The sequence below is a fragment of the Betta splendens genome, chromosome 1, assembly GCF_900634795.4.
Source record: "Betta splendens chromosome 1, fBetSpl5.4, whole genome shotgun sequence".
Taxonomy (NCBI): Eukaryota; Metazoa; Chordata; class Actinopteri; order Anabantiformes; family Osphronemidae; genus Betta; species Betta splendens.
This window is the reverse complement of record NC_040881.3, coordinates 21,303,805-21,322,469: the sequence shown is the minus strand read 5'-3', so window position 1 is coordinate 21,322,469 and position 18,665 is coordinate 21,303,805. Positions and strand designations below refer to the sequence as shown.

The 18,665-nt window shown below is 43.7% G+C and overlaps 2 protein-coding genes across 5 annotated transcripts; one reads left to right on the top strand and one right to left on the bottom strand.

Moving 5' to 3' along the window:
* Positions 1 to 22: 22 nt before the first annotated feature.
* LOC121201860 (uncharacterized) lies at positions 23 to 9,492 on the bottom strand. Its single transcript, XM_055508332.1, has 8 exons — positions 9,054 to 9,492; positions 8,222 to 8,352; positions 2,681 to 2,800; positions 1,831 to 1,983; positions 1,217 to 1,295; positions 833 to 1,058; positions 334 to 588; positions 23 to 187 (listed from the first exon to the last, which is right to left on the bottom strand). Exons 2-8 carry the CDS (start codon positions 8,347 to 8,349, stop codon positions 159 to 161), a joined length of 990 nt encoding a protein of 329 aa, XP_055364307.1. The 5' UTR covers positions 8,350 to 8,352; positions 9,054 to 9,492; the 3' UTR covers positions 23 to 158.
* Positions 9,493 to 9,772: 280 nt separating this feature from the next.
* On the top strand, positions 9,773 to 15,717 carry LOC114853384 (NLR family CARD domain-containing protein 3-like). Of its 4 annotated transcripts, XR_008694401.1 has the most exons (8): positions 9,773 to 10,597; positions 10,749 to 12,540; positions 12,724 to 12,897; positions 13,142 to 13,315; positions 13,473 to 13,646; positions 13,745 to 13,803; positions 14,334 to 14,380; positions 14,505 to 14,592. XR_008694401.1 is itself a non-coding variant. In XM_055507821.1 (7 exons), the coding sequence occupies exons 1-7, from the start codon at positions 10,564 to 10,566 to the stop codon at positions 15,035 to 15,037; spliced, it is 2,928 nt and encodes a 975-aa protein (XP_055363796.1). In that variant the 5' UTR covers positions 9,786 to 10,563; the 3' UTR covers positions 15,038 to 15,717. The 4 variants fall into 4 exon arrangements, 3 of the variants coding, with proteins under 3 accessions (XP_055363840.1, XP_055363796.1, XP_055363804.1); XM_055507821.1 differs by lacking the exon at positions 13,745 to 13,803 and having other exon boundaries at positions 9,786 to 10,597; positions 14,505 to 15,717; XM_055507865.1 differs by lacking the exons at positions 14,334 to 14,380; positions 14,505 to 14,592 and having other exon boundaries at positions 13,745 to 13,866.
* Positions 15,718 to 18,665: the final 2,948 nt, after the last annotated feature.

The window sequence follows — 18,665 nt, the reverse complement described above, 5'->3', positions numbered from 1 at the left end:
GACTCTCGTCCAGTCCATCAAACACAAACAGAAGATGGAAGCTGCTCTTGTCATAGTTGCTGTTTCCTGATGACTGTAGATGTGTAAAGATGTAATTCAGAGCCTCCAGGCTGATGGACTCAGTTTCTGGGATGCATTCATGAATGAGCTCTGACAAACTAAACTTCTGTCCCTTGAGTCGATTCAGCTGACGGAAGGTGAAGGGGAAAATCAGATGCACGTCTTGATTGGACCTTTGTTGGGTCCAGTCCAACACAAACTTGTTCACAAGGACTGTTTTTCCAATCCCAGCGATTCCATTGGTCAACACTGTTCTGATGCGTCTGTATTTACCAGGGGGATGTTTGAACAGGTCACTGGGCTTCACTGGCTCCTCTGCTGATCTTTGCTTCTGCTGTGTCGTCTCAAGCTGTTGGACCTCATGCTGTGTGTTGATGTGTGAATCCACCCCAGCTGTGATGTACAGCTCTGTGTAGATGTCATCCAGATGTTGGTCGTCTTTTGACCAGCCTGGTTTGACACACACAAACTGGTCTTGGAGGTTTGATTGAAGCATCTGCTGGTAATATGTGATGGGAAACATCACGTCTGGATCCAACAAAACACAAAGAAGACAAAGTCTGAGGAGTCAACAAATGTCTGGTTCATTGATTCAAGTCTTTGTGTTAATGAACATAATGAAACAGCCTGAAACACTAGAACTAGTGAAGAGAAGAACTTTGCTGTATCTGATTATTAAATTCTGCTCCACATTTAACCAACTTAACCTCCAACGCATCAGTAAATGTGTGATTGTGTCTCTGATGTTAAATGTTGAGATAAACCCTCTTACTCTGCAGACAGTCAGCCACCTCCTCCTGCTTCATCCTCCTCAGGAAGTTCACTGTGATCTTCAGAAATGCGTCTCTGCTGCTCCTCCTCTGCTCTTCATCCTCACCATCCAACTCCTCCTCATCCTCCCTCTGACTCTCTAACCATTCTGGGTAATCTGGACTCAGAACCTTCTGGATCTTCTTCAGCTCCTTCTTCACAAACGTGACAATGTTTTCCTCCAGCAGCTGGAACAGAAACTAAATGAATTACCTGATCCAACTGAAACCATGGAGCCAAACATCAAATCCACGTTGGACACACTGACAATCCACTGGTCTAAAAAGTGCAGCATGGAGATGATTGAACACAACAGATGAACAGTACTAGTTGTACATGTACAGACCATAAATATGGAGTTCAGATGTGTTTGGTGCTGCTGGACAGACTGAGCACTGGGAACCTCTGAGTTCTGCTGGTCCACTCTGTGGAGGAACCATGAAGAATGAGTCCACACAGAGACACACACAAGGTAAAGGTCCATGAAGTGATGTTAAATGTGAGCAGTGAGTCAGAGACTCCCTGTAGTGGTGAAGGTTTACTGTGAGTAGCTTCAGTCTCAGCTCTGAACAACATATATCTCCTCCTCCCTCACTAAACAAGGCTGAAGTGTTGGAACAAGGAGTCTGCTGGGATCAGACTGGTTGTACTGGGCAGTTCCCAGTGGGAGTATGTTGAACTAGAAACATTTAACTACTTCCTACATTCATTTATTGTTGGACATCGGCTCGGCTCTGGTGCAGACACTGGGGACAAACAGAGACCCTCTACAGGATCAGAGCTTTAGCTACTGCTGGGTGGAGATTTGATCAAGGATCAGAGTTGAAGAAAACTTCTCCTTCACATCAACAGTTCAAATACAAATCAACCAGATCACGAAACGGAAACAACACCAATGTTTATCATCAGGGAAAGTTTACATCAGATTGTTCAGAATGATTCAAAGTGACAACAACTCACTCTGACTCTGATGCAGGTTGGTCTTTGAAATTAATGAAAACATCATCTTTTGACCAGTCGCTCTTGAAGGACACACAGCTGGGTCCAGGTCCAGGTCCAGGTCCAGGTCCAGGTCCAGGTCCAGGTCCAGCAGATCTTTGTCTCTGATGGGACCTGATAGAGAAACACTTACATGATGTAACACCTACATCACCACCTAATCAGTGATGTGTCTGTGTGACAGCCTCCGCCTGTGTATCGGTTTGTGTTGGGTATGTGTGTGTTTTGTTTTGCAGGAACAAAGGGGTGGAGCTGTCATGGCATCAATGCAGCACACCTGTGCTGGAGGTGGAGCTGTATTAAAGGCCCTGCAGTCCTCTCCTCGCTCTCTCTCTTCTCCTGGCTCGCCTGCTGCACACACCATGTGCCTGTTGCTGACTCCCAGGCACTCATTTATACATCACTGGCATCCAAGTACTGCATGCACACTGATCTGAACCCTTGAATCTATGTGTCCTCCCTCTTTGTCACATTCATCTAAGCCGGTTTGTGACAGTCTGTGACTTAGCATAACATAACAAACAATACGATTATAATATCATTCAAATCAATGTGAAGGTTAAGAATGATTAAACAACAAAATCTAATCAGTCTAGTATTTAGTAGCCTGTGTTTTTTGCTAAAAAAGTTAAAATCCTTTATATGATTAAATGTTTGGTAATTTTGAGCATGTGTAAAGTTAAGTGATTTACAAAAAAAGTCTGTATTTCTTAGTCTGAACCAGTCTCAGCATCATCAGTAGAAATCTATGAACACAACATTTTGTCTTTATCCTCCATCAGGTCAGTTAACAGTAGAAACTGTCTCTTACTTTGTTTCTGAGGCTCCAGGTTCATTACTGAAGTTAATAGGCTCATGTCTGGACCGGTCACTCTTCATAGACAGACAGCTGGGTCCTGGAGGTTCTGCTCTTTGTCTCTGGTTCTGGACTCTGCAAACACATGTTTTCATTTATATTACATCAGTCACGGCTCTTTTCTCTGATTAAAGTTATTTCTGTGGTTCTAAACACAAACTACTGCAGATCATCAGGACGTTTTACACTTTGGATCAGTCAGAAAAACTGAGACCCAACAAATCATTTCTCTGTGTGTCATCAGTTGCAATTGTTGACAAAATAGTTATGTGGGTATATTCACCTCAAAATGTTGCGTAGAATGTTCCATAATGCAGTGTATGTTGCACATCAAATCCATTTCTTGGCCCCCAGGAATGCAAATTGTGCGTCCAACATACACTGCAGGGCCCACTTTATCCCTCAGGTCCCTTTGTGTTTCATCCCCCACTTCCTGTAAAGCTGCATACCACTCTGGGTTGCTGTCTTTTACCTGGTGAAGGAAGTGTTCATGCTCACCATTAGCTAAAAGGAGGTGGGTTCTGAAGGCCCGAATTACATTGGTTCCTATCAGCAGTGGTACGGTGGAGCGATAGTCAGAATCTGGAACAACAAACGCTGGCACATTCTGGAATTCCTTTCCCACCACTCTCAGTTTTATACTCAGGACACCATAATAACGCACAGCCTGCCCCCCCGCACCCTCAATTGGAATGTTAGAGGACTGCAGCTTCCGTTTGCAAAGTGTGGGGTGGCCTCGCCAGTAGCTGTGGGTGATACTGGTTATCTGCGAGCCGGAGTCGATGAGGGCCTTGCACCTCACTCTATTGACCTCTACTTCCCCTTCATTTCTGGGACCCACTAAGGGAGTCTTACACTCAGCGTCGCTCTTTGTTTGTTTGTGCTGTGGGGGGTCTAGCTGCTTGCCCATGGTTACCCCTGCTACCATGGGCTCTAGGCGTTTAAAGGATGAGCTGGGTGATCTGCGCCGCCCTCCGCTGGGGGAACTGGTTGACCCTGCGGCGGAATCCAATCTGAGGACGGTTTAGGAACCATCGCTCTGCAGACTCGAGCTATGTGTCCCTGCTTCCCACATCGGTGGCATGTAACTCTTGGACTCTGGTTGCTCTTTTCCGGTGGTGGCTGCCACAGGGGTGGAGGTGCTGGAGGTGGGGTGTTTAGCCTTGCCTCAAGGTGTGACAGCTTTGCCATCTGTTCCTCCTGGTTGGTGGCTAGCCTTTTGATGACTGCGGTCAGCTCTGCCAGGTCCGAAGCATGCTTAGCCTTTTCGGTTTTCCCGTGTGTGTTGGTGTCTGGTGTAACATGTACCTGTTCATATGTCTTCTTTGGTTTGGGCTGTGTGTGGAACTTTCTAGTCTCTCTTGCCAGGTTACGAAGCTCAGTCTGCAGCTCGCGAAAGCTTAAGAGCCTGGGCTTCATCGGTGAGATCCTCGCATACATTTCCTCATCATGGAGACCTCTCAAGAACTGCCTGGTTAGCTTGCTATCCCGATCAGGGAATGGCCGGCCTCCACGCTGACTTTCTTCCACCTCACGTAGTGTGGCTTCCAGGGCTATAGCATATGAACAGGCCGACTCTCCCGGTCGCTGTGAACACTCATAAAAGTCTGCGAGTGGATCCAGGGAGCCCCGTGTGTCACCATACTCTGCCTTCAACTCCTCAAAAGCTCTTTCTGGGGTCTGTTCATCGAGGGACAGATTCAGGACCAGTTTTCTGGCTTCACCACTCAGGTGCCTCACAACGGTGGAGAAGCGCATGTGCACGGGTAACTCTATTGCCTCCAGGAGATACTGCATGTCCCTTATCCAATCGTCTATAAGCAGCTTACTGTCGACATTGCCCGTGAACACCTGTATATTCTTAACCTGATGGGTCTGCCTAAGCCCTCCATGAGACATCGGTTGGGGACTGGGGTTAGCCATGACTGAGGAAGTGTTCTTAAGGTGCACGTCAGGTGCGTACTGTTGCATGTGGGGTGCAGAGGAACGGGGGAGGGGCATGGGGTGTGCAGCACCAGGGTACGTGGTGGGCGGGGGGTGGAGTACAGGCGTGTGGTCATATGCCGGTGTCTGGGTAGGAGTGGGGGTTGGAAGAGCCACAGTTGCCGGATTTGGGGGAGCGTAGATGCTGCTGCTTGTGTTGGGGGCGGGCGGGAGTCCGGGGAACGCTCCCCTACTCACAGGGTTTGAGAGGTAGGATACAGGTGCTGGTGGGGTGTAAATATTTGTAGGGGAGGGCCTAAAGCCTGAAGGGGACTGTAGGTGACTAATGTAGCTATGTGAGGTTGGGTTGAAGGGATATGCTGGATAAAGGGGGGCTGTTGGGTGGCTTGGGAGGGACTGCGGCTGGGTTGTCGGCTTTGACTCAAAGTGTTGTGGGAGACGTGAAGGAGGCTGGGGTGCACAACCTGTCATGGTGTGCCCTGCCGGCTGGGGCATTGATATTATCACTGAATGATCCAGTGGCCGGCTCTCCTGGGGCATCGATGGGGTGTGCTCCGAGTGGGGCAAGGGGGGTCCCAAAGTCCAAGGGGTGGCTGGAGCGGTGTGCTGGTTACCATAGGATGAGAGCCTGGAAGGTGGTGGGGTGAGTTGTGGGCCATGGAGCTGCTGGTGTGCTTCGCCGTGTGGGGGGAGAGTGATGGAACAGGGGATCCAGGGGCTTTGTGCTGCGGTTAGTCAGCCTGTGTCTCACCACCGGTTGTGTGTTCATCACCTCCTCACTTAAGGGGTACTGTTCTGCTCTCTTCGGGTCGTGTTTGTAGCCAGTTGGAGTGGGTAACTGTGTGCTGGATGCCATTGCAGAGCCTTCTTCTAACCCCAATAACAAACCCTCAAAACTGTTCATGAAATATGTTGGTATTTACAATAACTATATTGTACTTGCAGTAAATATAACCACTTATTGAACTACTAATTCTGCTTTTGTCTAAAATTGCGGCGTAGGACAGAAAATAAAAAATAAAAAAAACATTCAAGCAATAACGTGACTAAATATTATGATAGGGCACTATTAATAATCCTCTATACACACACTGCACAAATCCAAATATAGCAGAATGAATACACCGAAATAAGAGCTGGTTCAAATCTCTCTCAAATAATCAAATTATTCTGTCACAGCATATACACTCAAATTGTAAACTCACAGTAATCGGTAGTTTCAAAGATACAGCTGAAGCTTTCTTCCCCATGCAGCAAAGTGCATTCCGAGTAGGCCAGCTGCACCAGGAACAGTTCACTTGCTCTCGAACCACAGACTCAGGTGTCCAACGTTGCTGCCGAAGCTCTCTGCGAACCACATCCGGGTCACGGCACCAAAGATGTAACCCACACGTTCTCTTCCTCTGTCCACTACTGCCCCTGACCAGTGCTCTGCGTTGTGTTAGATGGTGTGAATGGGGGAAGGAGAGGAGCAGGTGGTGATGGTGGGAGAAGGAAGGGAGCGGACACAAGGTTCTGGATGCGGTTCAGACTCGGCCGTCGTTTATTTAGCCTGTGTTGCAGCGCAGCGTAATATCAGCATAACATATAAATAAAACCAAAACATAATAATCTCAATTTAAAGCTTGTACTCTCAGATTAAGTTAGCACTTTTAGTGAAGAAGTTAGACCAAAAATAATATTTCAAATCAATAACTTAACAGAAAACGGCTACACATGCCACATCCTCCAAATGTTATAAAAGTACAAAAACACAGACAACTGTCACTCAATTTTAACCAAAACTATGATATTGCACATTAGTTATTAATACCCATAAACAAATAAGCCAGATGGGCGTTATTAGCATTGATATTCATGGATGCTTTGAGCAGCCATGCTCACTGCTTACCTGTGTTGCAGCGCAGCGTAATATGAGCCAATATGGCCACCAGCGCGCAAATGGAAACAAAACTACAGCGTCCTGGGAGGGACAGGCCGAGAAACAAAACTTAAAATCTGCAGTGACATGGTGCAACAGCGGCAACTTTTGGCCGTTCGGGAACACTGCCCTACATCTACATATGGTAATTAGGTATTATCATTTGTCTAAGTAAAGTTTAAAAAGAAAGTAAAAAGTCAATAAACTAAATATTATGTCAATACACCTCCAAAATCAAGGTTTGAACCTCAGCGCCAGGAAATAGGCAGTTGGCCTCATCTCTGTACATAAACCCATCTATAATCAGCTCATTATTTGTATTTTTATCCATGTAAAATTGTGATATGTCATAGGTGTAAACAAATCTATTTATTTTTATAGGATTTGTGGTATTATTTAATGTCAAAACTGTATTCTTACTGACCAAGTGTTAAACTTGTAGTCCATGTAATGCATTTGTACACTTTATCCAACATATTGTAGCAGTCCAGAAGCTTAAACCCGCCTTAAGCAGTTGAGGCTCATTGGAAAAATAAGTTTCCGTGTTCCTAACATTAGAGGTAAAGATAGGAGTTGATTAGTGTTATAAGTTTGGTGCAATTGAATTAGTGATGTGTTTGAGTGTGTTTACAATGTGTTGTGTAAGTCACCCTCAGTGGACAGTGATGTTATCAATGAGTTAAATATCAACGGGGATCTGTGCTTTGTATGTCGAGCTACCACAGAAAGCCTCTTCATCACAGTAATGTCTTGTGTCCTGTCGTACATCAAGTTTAACATGTGATGTTCCTTTTGACTGGCAGTGTTTGTGTTTTAAACCCGGTCTCTGACTCCCCTCCAGACCTAAGGCCGTAAAACTGAATGCATCTTGTCTTCGAAGCTTGGTGTTCCTTCCTTTTAAAACAAGACACGATGATGCAGAAGTGAGAGTTTAAACAGTCTCCTTCACAGCAAGATAAGGTGGCACAAACAATTCTATTGGTGCAGAGAGACATTCCACCAGAGCCAGAGAAAGGGGTTAAAAGGCAGGGACAACTTGAGGATTGTGGGCTCTTTGCATCACACCTTCGTGGTGTGTGCACTGATCTCTGACATACGCCTCTTTATGGGTACTTTCCACCACAATGTTCTCAACATGCTTAGCTGTAGCACTGGGATTAGCTGCAGTAGTTTAGCCAGTTAGCCTGGCCTAGCCTTTGCTCCCTACCTGTGTGTTACATGCCCAGCTGAGCATACACTACCAGTATGTTAGTGTTGCATTTTGCAGTGTTGCAATATTTTAGTAAATGATTTGTAACAATAAAAAATGATTTAAACATTAGTCAAATAGCATCTGGAGGATAGAAAACCAACACAAGTCTGAACCAGTCTCTGCATCATAAATAGAATACAACTACATCACACAACTACAACTACTGCTACTGCAGATCATCAGAACGTTTCACACTTGGGATCAGTTCTCAGACCAAATTCCTGTCATCAGTTGCTTTATTGTTTATCTTAATGATCACGTCTACACACATGAATTTGATCCAGAAGAACACGAACATCCTGGAAAATTATGGTCAGTTTATAAGGTCAGAGAATAAACTAACAATGATTCATATCAGTGAGTTTGGATCAGTTCTTACTTTGTGTCTGAGGCTCCAGGTTCAGGACTGAATGATGGAGGTTCACATCTGGACCAGTCATTCTTCATAGTCACACATCTGGATCCTGGAGACTCTGCTCCGTCCTCTTCCTCCACACAAACACTCATCTTCTGAAAAAGCCACAGATCCAGCCACAGATCCACCTGCTATGTGAAGTTTAATGAGTTCAGTCAATAGTTTTATGACTAAGGAACAGTGTTGTAATAATTTGAGGAACTCTTTTTTATGGGAGGTTAAAGTTCAGTCAGTTTCAAGACCGTTTACTGTAAGAAGTTTTAGTAATGGATTATTCCAAATCGATGCAGTAAAATTGTATGATATTTGCTGAGGAAGTACTCCATGAAGTACTAAGTAGGACTGTGAAGAAATAATGTTCTTCTACTTTGAGGAACTGATTTCATTCAAAGCCAAGTTTTAGAATAGAGGCCAGTTGTGTTTTTAGACATTTCACGAGTTATTTATTATAAATATTTCCAAACATACACAGTAAATTCCATCACTTCTGATATTTTGCAGTTTACGGTATTTTTCGTTAGGACGTTAGCTCTAATATCATCTCCCTTGTTCACTACAGTGAGTCTCTCGGTGCTTCTCTCCGATCGCAACACTGTTACCGTAAGTATCGCACGAATCGCGCACTTCAACCATATCGACGGTTAATTTGACCGCAGTGACAACAACAACCAGAGCCTGAACACGAATTCCTCATATCCGGTTCTTGTCAGTGTTCGTTTGACAGAAGTGGATCTTGTCTCTTCTTCCTCTACATTAACAAACAGATTCAGTAACAGTAATGTTGTTAAACACTCACCTCCTCAACGTTCCTTCTTCTTCTTACTGGTGTTTATTTAACTTTTTCTCCTTCTGCTCTGTTCTTGCAAAATGGAGAACTTACTGGAGACGTTCGGTTTCGCTACTGGATCACGTGATCACCGAGGCTCCGCCCCCTCTGTTTACAGGAAACCAGGAGAGTTTAAGCAGCAGAGTAATGAGGAAGCAGCAAGAAGCAATGCCACAGGATGAAAGAGATCCAAACTATCAGTTGTTTTATATTCTGTTCTTAGTTAACTTAGCTGCTGCTGGGACTAATTTATTAAAACTGTAATGTTCAAGTCAACGTTTTCTTATTTACCTAAAAGATGCTGTTTTATGTTTAATCAGAGCAAAGAACAAGGATTTTCAAGCAAGCGTTTGTCTGGCTGTTCCAGTATTTCATGTTTACATTAGTTACAGTCTCAGGTAACGAGTTGAGCAGGGTATTGAAACTGTAAATAAAGGATTATACAATAAGTAAATACACGTTATGAGTTCAATGAGCTGTGATAAAGTGTCTTTATAGATTGTGTCAGTGGACTCTTTGAATTTTGGCATATATCATATCTATATATTCATATATATATATATATATATATATATATATATATATATATATATATATATATATATATTATATATATATATATATATATACTATCATACGCGACCCGGCCCCAGATAATATTGAAAATGGACGTGTTATTAGGTAGTAGACCAATTTATCATGTAAGAATAGTTTAATTGTATTGGCATTCTCAGAACTACATATGGCACCTGGATATTCACATGCATTTGATTTTGTTGATTAATCATTCTTAACTTTCACATTGATTTGAATGAAAGAATAATCGTACTGTGTTTGTTGTGTTATGGTTTGCTAAGTCACAGACACATCATAGATTAGGTAGTGATGCAGGTGTTACAACATGTAGGTGTTTTTCTATCAGGTCCCATCAGAGACAAAGATCTGCTGGACCTGGACCTGGACCTGGACCCAGCAGTGTGTCCTTCAAGAGCGACCAGTCAAAGGATGTTATTATTGCTTTCAAAGACCAGCCTGTATCAGAATCACGCTGAGTTGTTGTCACTTTGAATCATTCTAAACAATCTAAAGATAAACATTTGTATGTTGTTTCCATTTCTTCATCTTGTTGATTCGTGTTTAAAGTGTTGATGTGAAGGAGAAGCTTTCTTCACTGATCATTGATCAAATCTCCATCCAGCAGTAGCTAAAGCTCTGATCCTGTAGAGGTTCTCAGGGGCTGCTCCTCTTCTAATAAAGTGCTGAGTCAAAGCGAGCAGCTGATCATCTCTGATCAAATCTGTTTATTGACGTCTCTACATGAAGGTTTTGGTCAAATGTCTTGAAGCTTCTTCACTTGCAGCAGTAAATTGAAGTTACTACTGGAGACTTCATTTGTGATGTTCACTTCATCACTTCATGGACCTTTACCTTGTGTGTGTCTCTATGTGGACTCATTCTCACAGTGACCTTCCTGAGGAGGATGAAGCAGGAGGAGCTGGCTGACTGTCTGCAGAGTAAGGATTTTTCTACATCATCAGGGACACAATCACACATTTACTGTTGGAAAGTTAAGTTTTTTTATGTGTGGACCATACTTAAATTCTTCTTCTTAAAGTCTTCAATCTTCTATCTCCATCAATCATAACCATTTTCATGTTCACTTAGGATCTTCTGCTGCAGTTTGTCAGGATCAACTTAAATCTCGCCTGAAGCAGAAGTTCCAGTGTGTGTTTGAAGGCATCGCTAAAGCAGGAAAGCCAACCCTTCTGAACCAGATCTACACAGAGCTCTACATCACAGAGGGAGGGACTGGAGAGGTCAACGATGAACATGAGGTCAGACAGATTGAAACAGCCTCCAGGAAACCAGACAGAGCAGAAACAAGCATCAGACCAGAAGACGTCTTTAAAGGCTCAGCTGGAAGAGATGGAGCCATCAGAACAGTGATGACAAAGGGAGTGGCTGGCATTGGGAAAACAGTCCTAACACAGAAGTTCACTCTGGACTGGGCTGAAGGCAAAGCCAACCAGGACATACACTTCACATTTCCATTCTCCTTCAGAGAGCTGAATGTGCTGAAAGAGCAAAGGTTCAGCTTGGTGGAACTTGTTCATCACTTCTTCACTGAAACCAAAGCAGCAGGAATCTGCAGGTTTGAAGAGATAGATGTTGTTTTCATCTTAGATGGTCTGGATGAGTGTCGACTTTCACTGGACTTCAACAAGACTAAAACCCTGACTGATGTCACAGAGTCCACCTCAGTGGATGTGCTGCTGACAAACCTGATCAGGGGGAACCTGCTTCCCTCTGCTCACCTCTGGATCACCACACGACCTGCAGCAGCCAATCAGATCCCTCCTGGGTGTGTTGACATGGTGACGGAGGTCAGAGGGTTCACTGACCCACAGAAGGAGCAGTACTTCAGGAAGAGGTTCACAGATGAGGAGCAGGCCACAACAATCGTGTCCCACATCAAGACGTCACGAAGCCTCCACATCATGTGCCACATCCCAGTCTTCTGCTGGATCACTGCTACGGTTCTGGAGGATCTGCTGGAAACCAGAGAGGGAGGAGAGCTGCCCAAGACCCTGACGGAGATGTACATCCACTTCCTGGTGGTTCAGACCAAAGTGAAGAACATGAGGTATGATGGAGGAGCTGAGACAGATCCACTCTGGAGTCCAGAGAGCAGGAAGATGATTGAGTCTCTGGGAAAACTGGCTTTTGAGCAGCTGCAGAAAGGAAACCTGATCTTCTATGAGTCAGACCTGACAGAGTGTGGCATCAATGTCAAAGCAGCATCAGTTTATTCAGGGGTGTTCACACAGGTCTTCGAGGAGGAAAAAGGACCGTATAAGGACAAGGTGTTCTGCTTCATCCATCTGAGTGTTCAGGAGTTTCTGGCTGCTCTTCATGTCCATCTGACCTTCATCAACTCCGGAGTCAACCTGATGTCACAAATATCCTGGTTTAAACATTTTATGATGAAACATAGAACTTCACAGTTCTACCATGTTGCTGTGGACAAGGCTTTAGAAAGTCCAAATGGACACCTGGACCTGGTCCTCCGCTTCCTCTTGGGATTTTCTCTTAAGAAAACCCAGTCACTCTTACAAGGTTTGATGACACGAATGAGAAGTAATTTACAAACCAATCAGAAAACAGTTCAATATATCAAGAAGAAAATCACAGAGTTTCCTTCTGCAGAGAAAAGCATCAACCTCTTCCACTGTCTGAATGAACTGAATGATTGTTCTCTAGTAGAGGAGATCCAAGACTATCTGAATTCAGGAAGTCTCTTCATATATAAACTGTCTCCTGCCCAGTGGTCAGCTCTGGTTTTCATCTTATTGTCTTCAGCAAATGATCTTGAAGTATTTGAGCTGAATAAATTCTCTGCTTTAGAGGAGGCTCTTCTGAGGTTGCTGCCTGTGGTCAAAGCTTCCAACACGGCTCTGTAAGTATTTTGTAAAGCTTCTAAATGTTGATTGTACCATTTATTTAATCATTACTGTTTTGAATGAGAGACGTGACTATAAATGTGGTTGTCTTTCTCTGCTCGACTGAATTTGCGTAGCTTTTTTTAGTGTTGTTCATGTTTCATTTTGATTACAATTTATGTCCATTACTTTCCCACCAGACTGAGTAACTGTAACCTGTCAGAGAGAAGCTGTGAAGCTCTGTCCTCAGTTCTCAGCTCTCAGTCCTCTAGTCTGAGAGAACTGGACCTGAGTAACAACAACCTGCGGGATTCAGGAGTGAATGTTCTGTGCGCTGGACTGAAGAGTCCTCACTGTCGACTGGAGACTCTCAGGTTTTATTCTTATTGTTTTAAATGCGAGTGTTTTCAGATGTCAAACCCTTAAGATAAGAGATAAAACAGTTTAAACTAACTTATATCTTCCATCAGTTGCTTGTTCTAGTAGTTTTTTTTAAATAATGTGTATATTTTATGTATGTGTGTATATATGTTTTTTATAATGTGTGTACTTTACGTTAAAGTTAAGATATGAAAAATAACATTGCATTGTTTATAATTTTGTCCACCTGTGTCTCAGCCTGAGTGTGTGTGACCTGTCAGAGAGAAGCTGTGAAGCTCTGTCCTCAGTTCTCAGCTCTCAGTCCTCTAGTCTGAGAGAACTGGACCTGAGTAACAACAACCTGGAGGATTCAGGAGTGAAGCTACTGTCTGCTGGACTGAAGAGTCCTCACTGTCGACTGGAGACTCTCAGGTCAAAATTTTTCAGTGTGTTTTTTCATTTCATTGATTTTATTTTAGCTTTGTCAATATCTGTCTTCTTTGCCATCAGGAGTGGTTCTAGTGTGTGACTTTATGATGGCATGTACAGTACCTGTAACCTGTAAGTCTTTGTTGTTTTGTGCCAGCAGGCTGTCAGGCTGTCTGCTCTCACAGGAAGCTTGTGTCTCTCTGGCCTCAGCTCTGAGCTCCAACCCCTCCCATCTGAGAGAGCTGGACCTGAGCTACAATCATCCAGGAGACTCAGGAGTGAAGCTGCTGTCTGCTGGAGTCAAGGAACCACACTGGAGACTGGACACTCTCAGGTATGGAGAGACTTGTCTTAACAAAGACGTCAACAGGAGCAACTCACTGACACAGAGCATACGCTTAGTGAAGAGCCACTAAATTTCTGTTGCTCTAGTGAAACGTGCTTATCCACAAAATGGCAGACTGAGTAGAAGAAGAAGAACCAGAGCACAGGTGAACAAACTATGTAAAAATAACAGTCAAATCACTCATACAACCAAAAACACTCCTTTTAAACCAAGAACAAAAACTAAAAGACCAGGAGGGAAATAACAGAATGGTTTTACACTTTCACTGGGCTTTACCACACATTTTATACTGGTCTTTAAACACAGGACTTAGAAGACTCCCCCCTTGGGAAAATTGTGTCCTCTGAGACCAAAACTGATTTGACATAGGTGCAGAAACCTTTTCTCCACCTCACCTCCTGCTCCGTTGCTTCCTGTGGTGTCACATTAGTTTGGTGGTGACAGGGTGAGCAGGTGTCTGACACCAAAAGTGATAAAGTGAAATAGAGAAGTCAAAGGTTTTCTCCACGTCACCTCCTGCTCCGTAGATTCCAACATAAGGATCCAACTCCTTAGTTGTTGCTGAATGTCCATCCTACATACAAGCCTCCATCTGAACACAATGCTACAACAATGTGTGTGTGAGAGCCATGTAATGTCCATGTCTGCATGTCTCTGACCCCCTCCTCCTTTCAGGGTGGAGCCTGGTGGAGTCCGATACTTGACACCAGGTCTGAGCAAGTGTAAGTGTGTTTTTACTGAGATCAGCAACATTCAACCATCTACTGTACAAACTGTCATGAGTCATCATGAAACTGATGATAGATCAATAACTGCAGCTGGATTGTGTCTTGTTCTCTCCGTCAGATTTCTGTCAACTCACCATCGACACAAACACAGTGAACAGACATCTACAACTGTCTAACAACAACAGGAACGTGACACATATCTGGCAGGATCAGTCATATCCTGATCATCCAGACAGATTTGACTGGCCTCAGCTGCTGTGTAGTAATGGTCTGACTGGTCGCTGTTACTGGGAGGTTGAGTGGGGTGGAGGAGTTTATATATCAGTGAGTTACAGAGGAATCAGAAGGAAAGGAGACAGTAAAAACTGTTGGTTTGGAGACAATGATCAGTCCTGGCGTCTGAAATGCACTAATGGTGGTTACTATGTCTGCCACAATAACATAGTAACACTCATCTCCTCCTCTGTGTCTCACAGAGTATCAGTGTATGTGGTATGTCCTGCTGGTTCTCTGTCCTTCTGGAGAGTCTCCTCTGACAAACTGATCCACCTTCACACCTTCAACACCACATTCACTGAACCACTTTATCCTGGGTTTGGGGTTAGGCACAGTTGGCCTGGTTCCTCAGTGTCTCTGTGTGATGTGTCATAGTGAGAATTTGATTCTGTCAGGGAAACGTTGTCACTGTGAAACATAGTTCAGTCTGTTCATGTCTGTCTTGTTGTCATGTCAGATAGATGTATTAAAACAAACTATGGAGCTAAGGTGGCTGAGCATGTTCTGTTCTGAGTGAGAGTATGCGATTTGATTGCACCAGACAGACGTTCCTCCTGCGCAGGAAAAGGGACAAAAGGCAAATGCAACTCAAGGATTTTGTGATCTTTGCATTACACCTCTGTGATGTATGTTGTGATCTCCCCTGCTGTTTTTTTTTGCAGAAAAGACAAGTCTCTCATCAGTTTCTTTATTACAAATTTCCACCACAGTTGATAAATAGTTGTGTTGCTCACATTTCTTGAACTTTCTGTGAATCTTCTCATTTCATTTGAAGTGTGTGTGAAGGAGAAGCTTTATTCACTAATCTTCTGACAAACACACTGATCATTGATCAAATCTCCATCCAGCCGGTAGCTAAAGTTGATTCCAGATTGTGGGCTATAATATAATAAATTTTATTCAGATTCTGCATCTGTTCTCAAGCATTAACTGACAAACACCAAAAACTATGTAACCTTTACTTCCAACTGCTATGTTAGTATGTTGTGTATGATTCCTTCCTTCCTGTTTAAGGTTGTATTTACAGTTTACTTGACAATAAGGCCTTAAAAATGTTTAGCATTATTTGGGGATTTAGGCCTAAAAATAGGACACTTAAGGTAATAGAAAGCAGGTAAAGGGTTCAATCTTTAATAGCTTAGAGGTTATGAGCTCAATTAGCGGCATGAGGTTTGATCCTTATGTGACCCAGACACCTTTCAAAGGTTCCCACCTAGAATTATGGTAAAATGTCTCCAAAGTCAATGGTTGTATCTGTGGCTAAAGGTGCAGGATGTCAGAACTCTTGGTCATGAGGCTGTGTTTTACTATTGTGTTCAGTGTTCAGAGGGGAAAAAATGAATCAAAACAAAACTCAAAATTATAAATAATAATATTATTACATAATGACATACAGTAAACAAGCCTGTTTTTATCAGTCTGGGAGTACGGACCATTGTTGTTTAAAGCCACTGGTGCTTCAGTCTCTGCACAAGACTCCTAGTTTTACAGCCTCTCCACCATGACCTGTAACACAGACAGGTAGTTTATTTGTAGTCAGTCCTACCAAAAATGTCTAAATTACCCTGTGGTCATCCTATTATAAATGTCTCTATTCTTTTTCATCTGATGTGACAGTCACATTTCATCATTCACACTTAAATGAAATATAAATGAAACAAAACCATACCAAATATTCATATACACAGCAAATATTCAAATATTAAACACAAAACTGATGCGAAGTTACTGTCCGGCCACTCAATGTGACAACAACACATTCACTTGCTTTGTGCAAACATTTCGATACCACAACATAGTGCAGTGTCTTATACAAAAGTAACACTAAATACATGCCTGGAAGGGTCCGTGCATGAAGTGCAATTCATTATTCATGTGTAAAATGAAAATTGATTAACGTCTTTTTATGCTGTGTTTCGTTTCCGTAAATCGGTAAAACACATTTGCGATATACTGATTTACTCATTCTCCTTTTCTCCACTTTCAAAACGAAATAAGAAAAAAGGAAACCGGGGGCGGGGCCAGTCGCCGGACTTTCAAATTAAAACGCCCAAGAGTGTTTGAAGCGCAACATCGGCAAATATTTGTAACTCTTGAAGGATTGCGGTCGTGTTTTGACACATAATGAGACCCACATTGATAACATTAACCAACGTAACAATTGTTTATTTAAATCATTTATTTAACCAAGCTATTTAACCAAGTGCTGACAACTGTCGATTACGTTACGACTCATTGTGTTTGCTAAAGGAATGACAGGTCAGTCAGCTCGCCACCGTCGGGTCACTTACAGAATCACCTGTCAACAAAGCTACGTTTTCTGTGCATCCTGCTTCATTAGACTGCAGCGACATCACGACCTTGTCGACACCTGATGAGGAAGAATTTAGCGCATCTGCGGTTTTACGGTGATTTTCCGTTTATGATGAGACTGAAATCGCGTCCTCCTGCTTGGCCGGTTGATGCTCTTATGCCCAGGAAGACGCACTAATGTTGTGCCGATCTTTGCAAGTATTCTAAACAGTGATTTATTACAGTTTATTGTGGCTGTTTAGACATGCTCCATCATTGGACTTCCTGTCTCAGAGCCTGCTTTACCTGCGGGACAATAACAGCCACTCAACCTGCCTCACAATAACTGAACTCATTGTGAGCCATGACTGCTCTAATGTGCATCGCATCATCTTTGTGAGGCAGATTCTGTGGCAAAGTGTGTGTGATCACATGATCTGTCACGCAACATCAAGGTGTTACTGTATGTACAGAGCAGATGAGTGCCTGCAGAGGATCTTTTTATTTTGCACCACCTACATTACCTTCATAATTGGTTTAGTAGTCATCATACCTGAGAGACTGGTTCTGCATCAACTGCGCTGCATGGTGAACTTAGCAATGGTTCTGCCTACCAGCCTGGCATCAGAGTAGAGGACGCCATCATCTTCCTGCTCCATCGTTCCATGGCCCACTTTGAGAAGCCCAGCAGCACTGTGAGGATTCTGTTCTTTGACTTCTCCAGTGCCTTTAATACCATACAGCCGTCTCTCTTAATGAACAAGTTGGAGTCAGCTGGTGTGGACAATCACTTGACAGAGTGGATACTGGACTACCAGTTTGTGAGGGTCCAGGACTGGTGTCGGACACTCTGACCTGCAGTGTGGGAGCCCCCCAGGGCACTGTCCTGGCCCCCTTCCTCTTCACCCTCTACATTGCAGACTTCAGACACAACTCATCTGGCTGTGTTCTGCAGAGGTTCTCTGGTGACTCTGCAATTGTTGGACCTATCACTGATGATGATGACGCAGAGTACAAAGAACTGACAAAGAACTTTGTGGACTGGTGTCAGCAGAACCACCTTCTAATCAATGCAGGGAAGACCAAGGAGATGGTGGTGGACTTCCACAGATGTCAGTCTACACCCCCTCCTCCAGTGAACATTCAGGGAATGAACATCCAGAGAGTGGACTGTACCTGGGTGTTCACCTTAACAACAAACTAGACTGGACTAACTACACAGACGCACTGTACAGGAAGGGTCAGAGCAGACTCTACCTACTAAGAAGACTGAGGTCGTTTGGAGTGAAGGGGACACTCCTGAGGACTTTCTATGACTCTGTGGTGTCATCAGCCGTCCTGTACAGTGTGGTCTGCTGGAGCAGCAGCATCACAGAGATGGAGAGGAAGAAGCTGGATAAGGTCATTAAGAAGTGCAGCTTTGTCCTGGGCTGCACTCTGGAGTCAGTGAGAGAGGTGAGAGACAGAAGAGTTCTGGCAAAATTCACATCTATGCTGGACCACGAGTCTCACCCACTGCAGGACACACTGTCTGCCCTGGAGAGCAGATTCAGTGACATACTGATCCACCCTCGCTGTGGGAATGAGAGATTCCGCAGGTCTTTCCTTCCTGCTGCTGTCAGACTTTATAATGAACAATTATAACATGGTGCACATTTCTACCACACTCCCACACACACGCTACATCTCCAGAGCAATTGCACCAGTCACT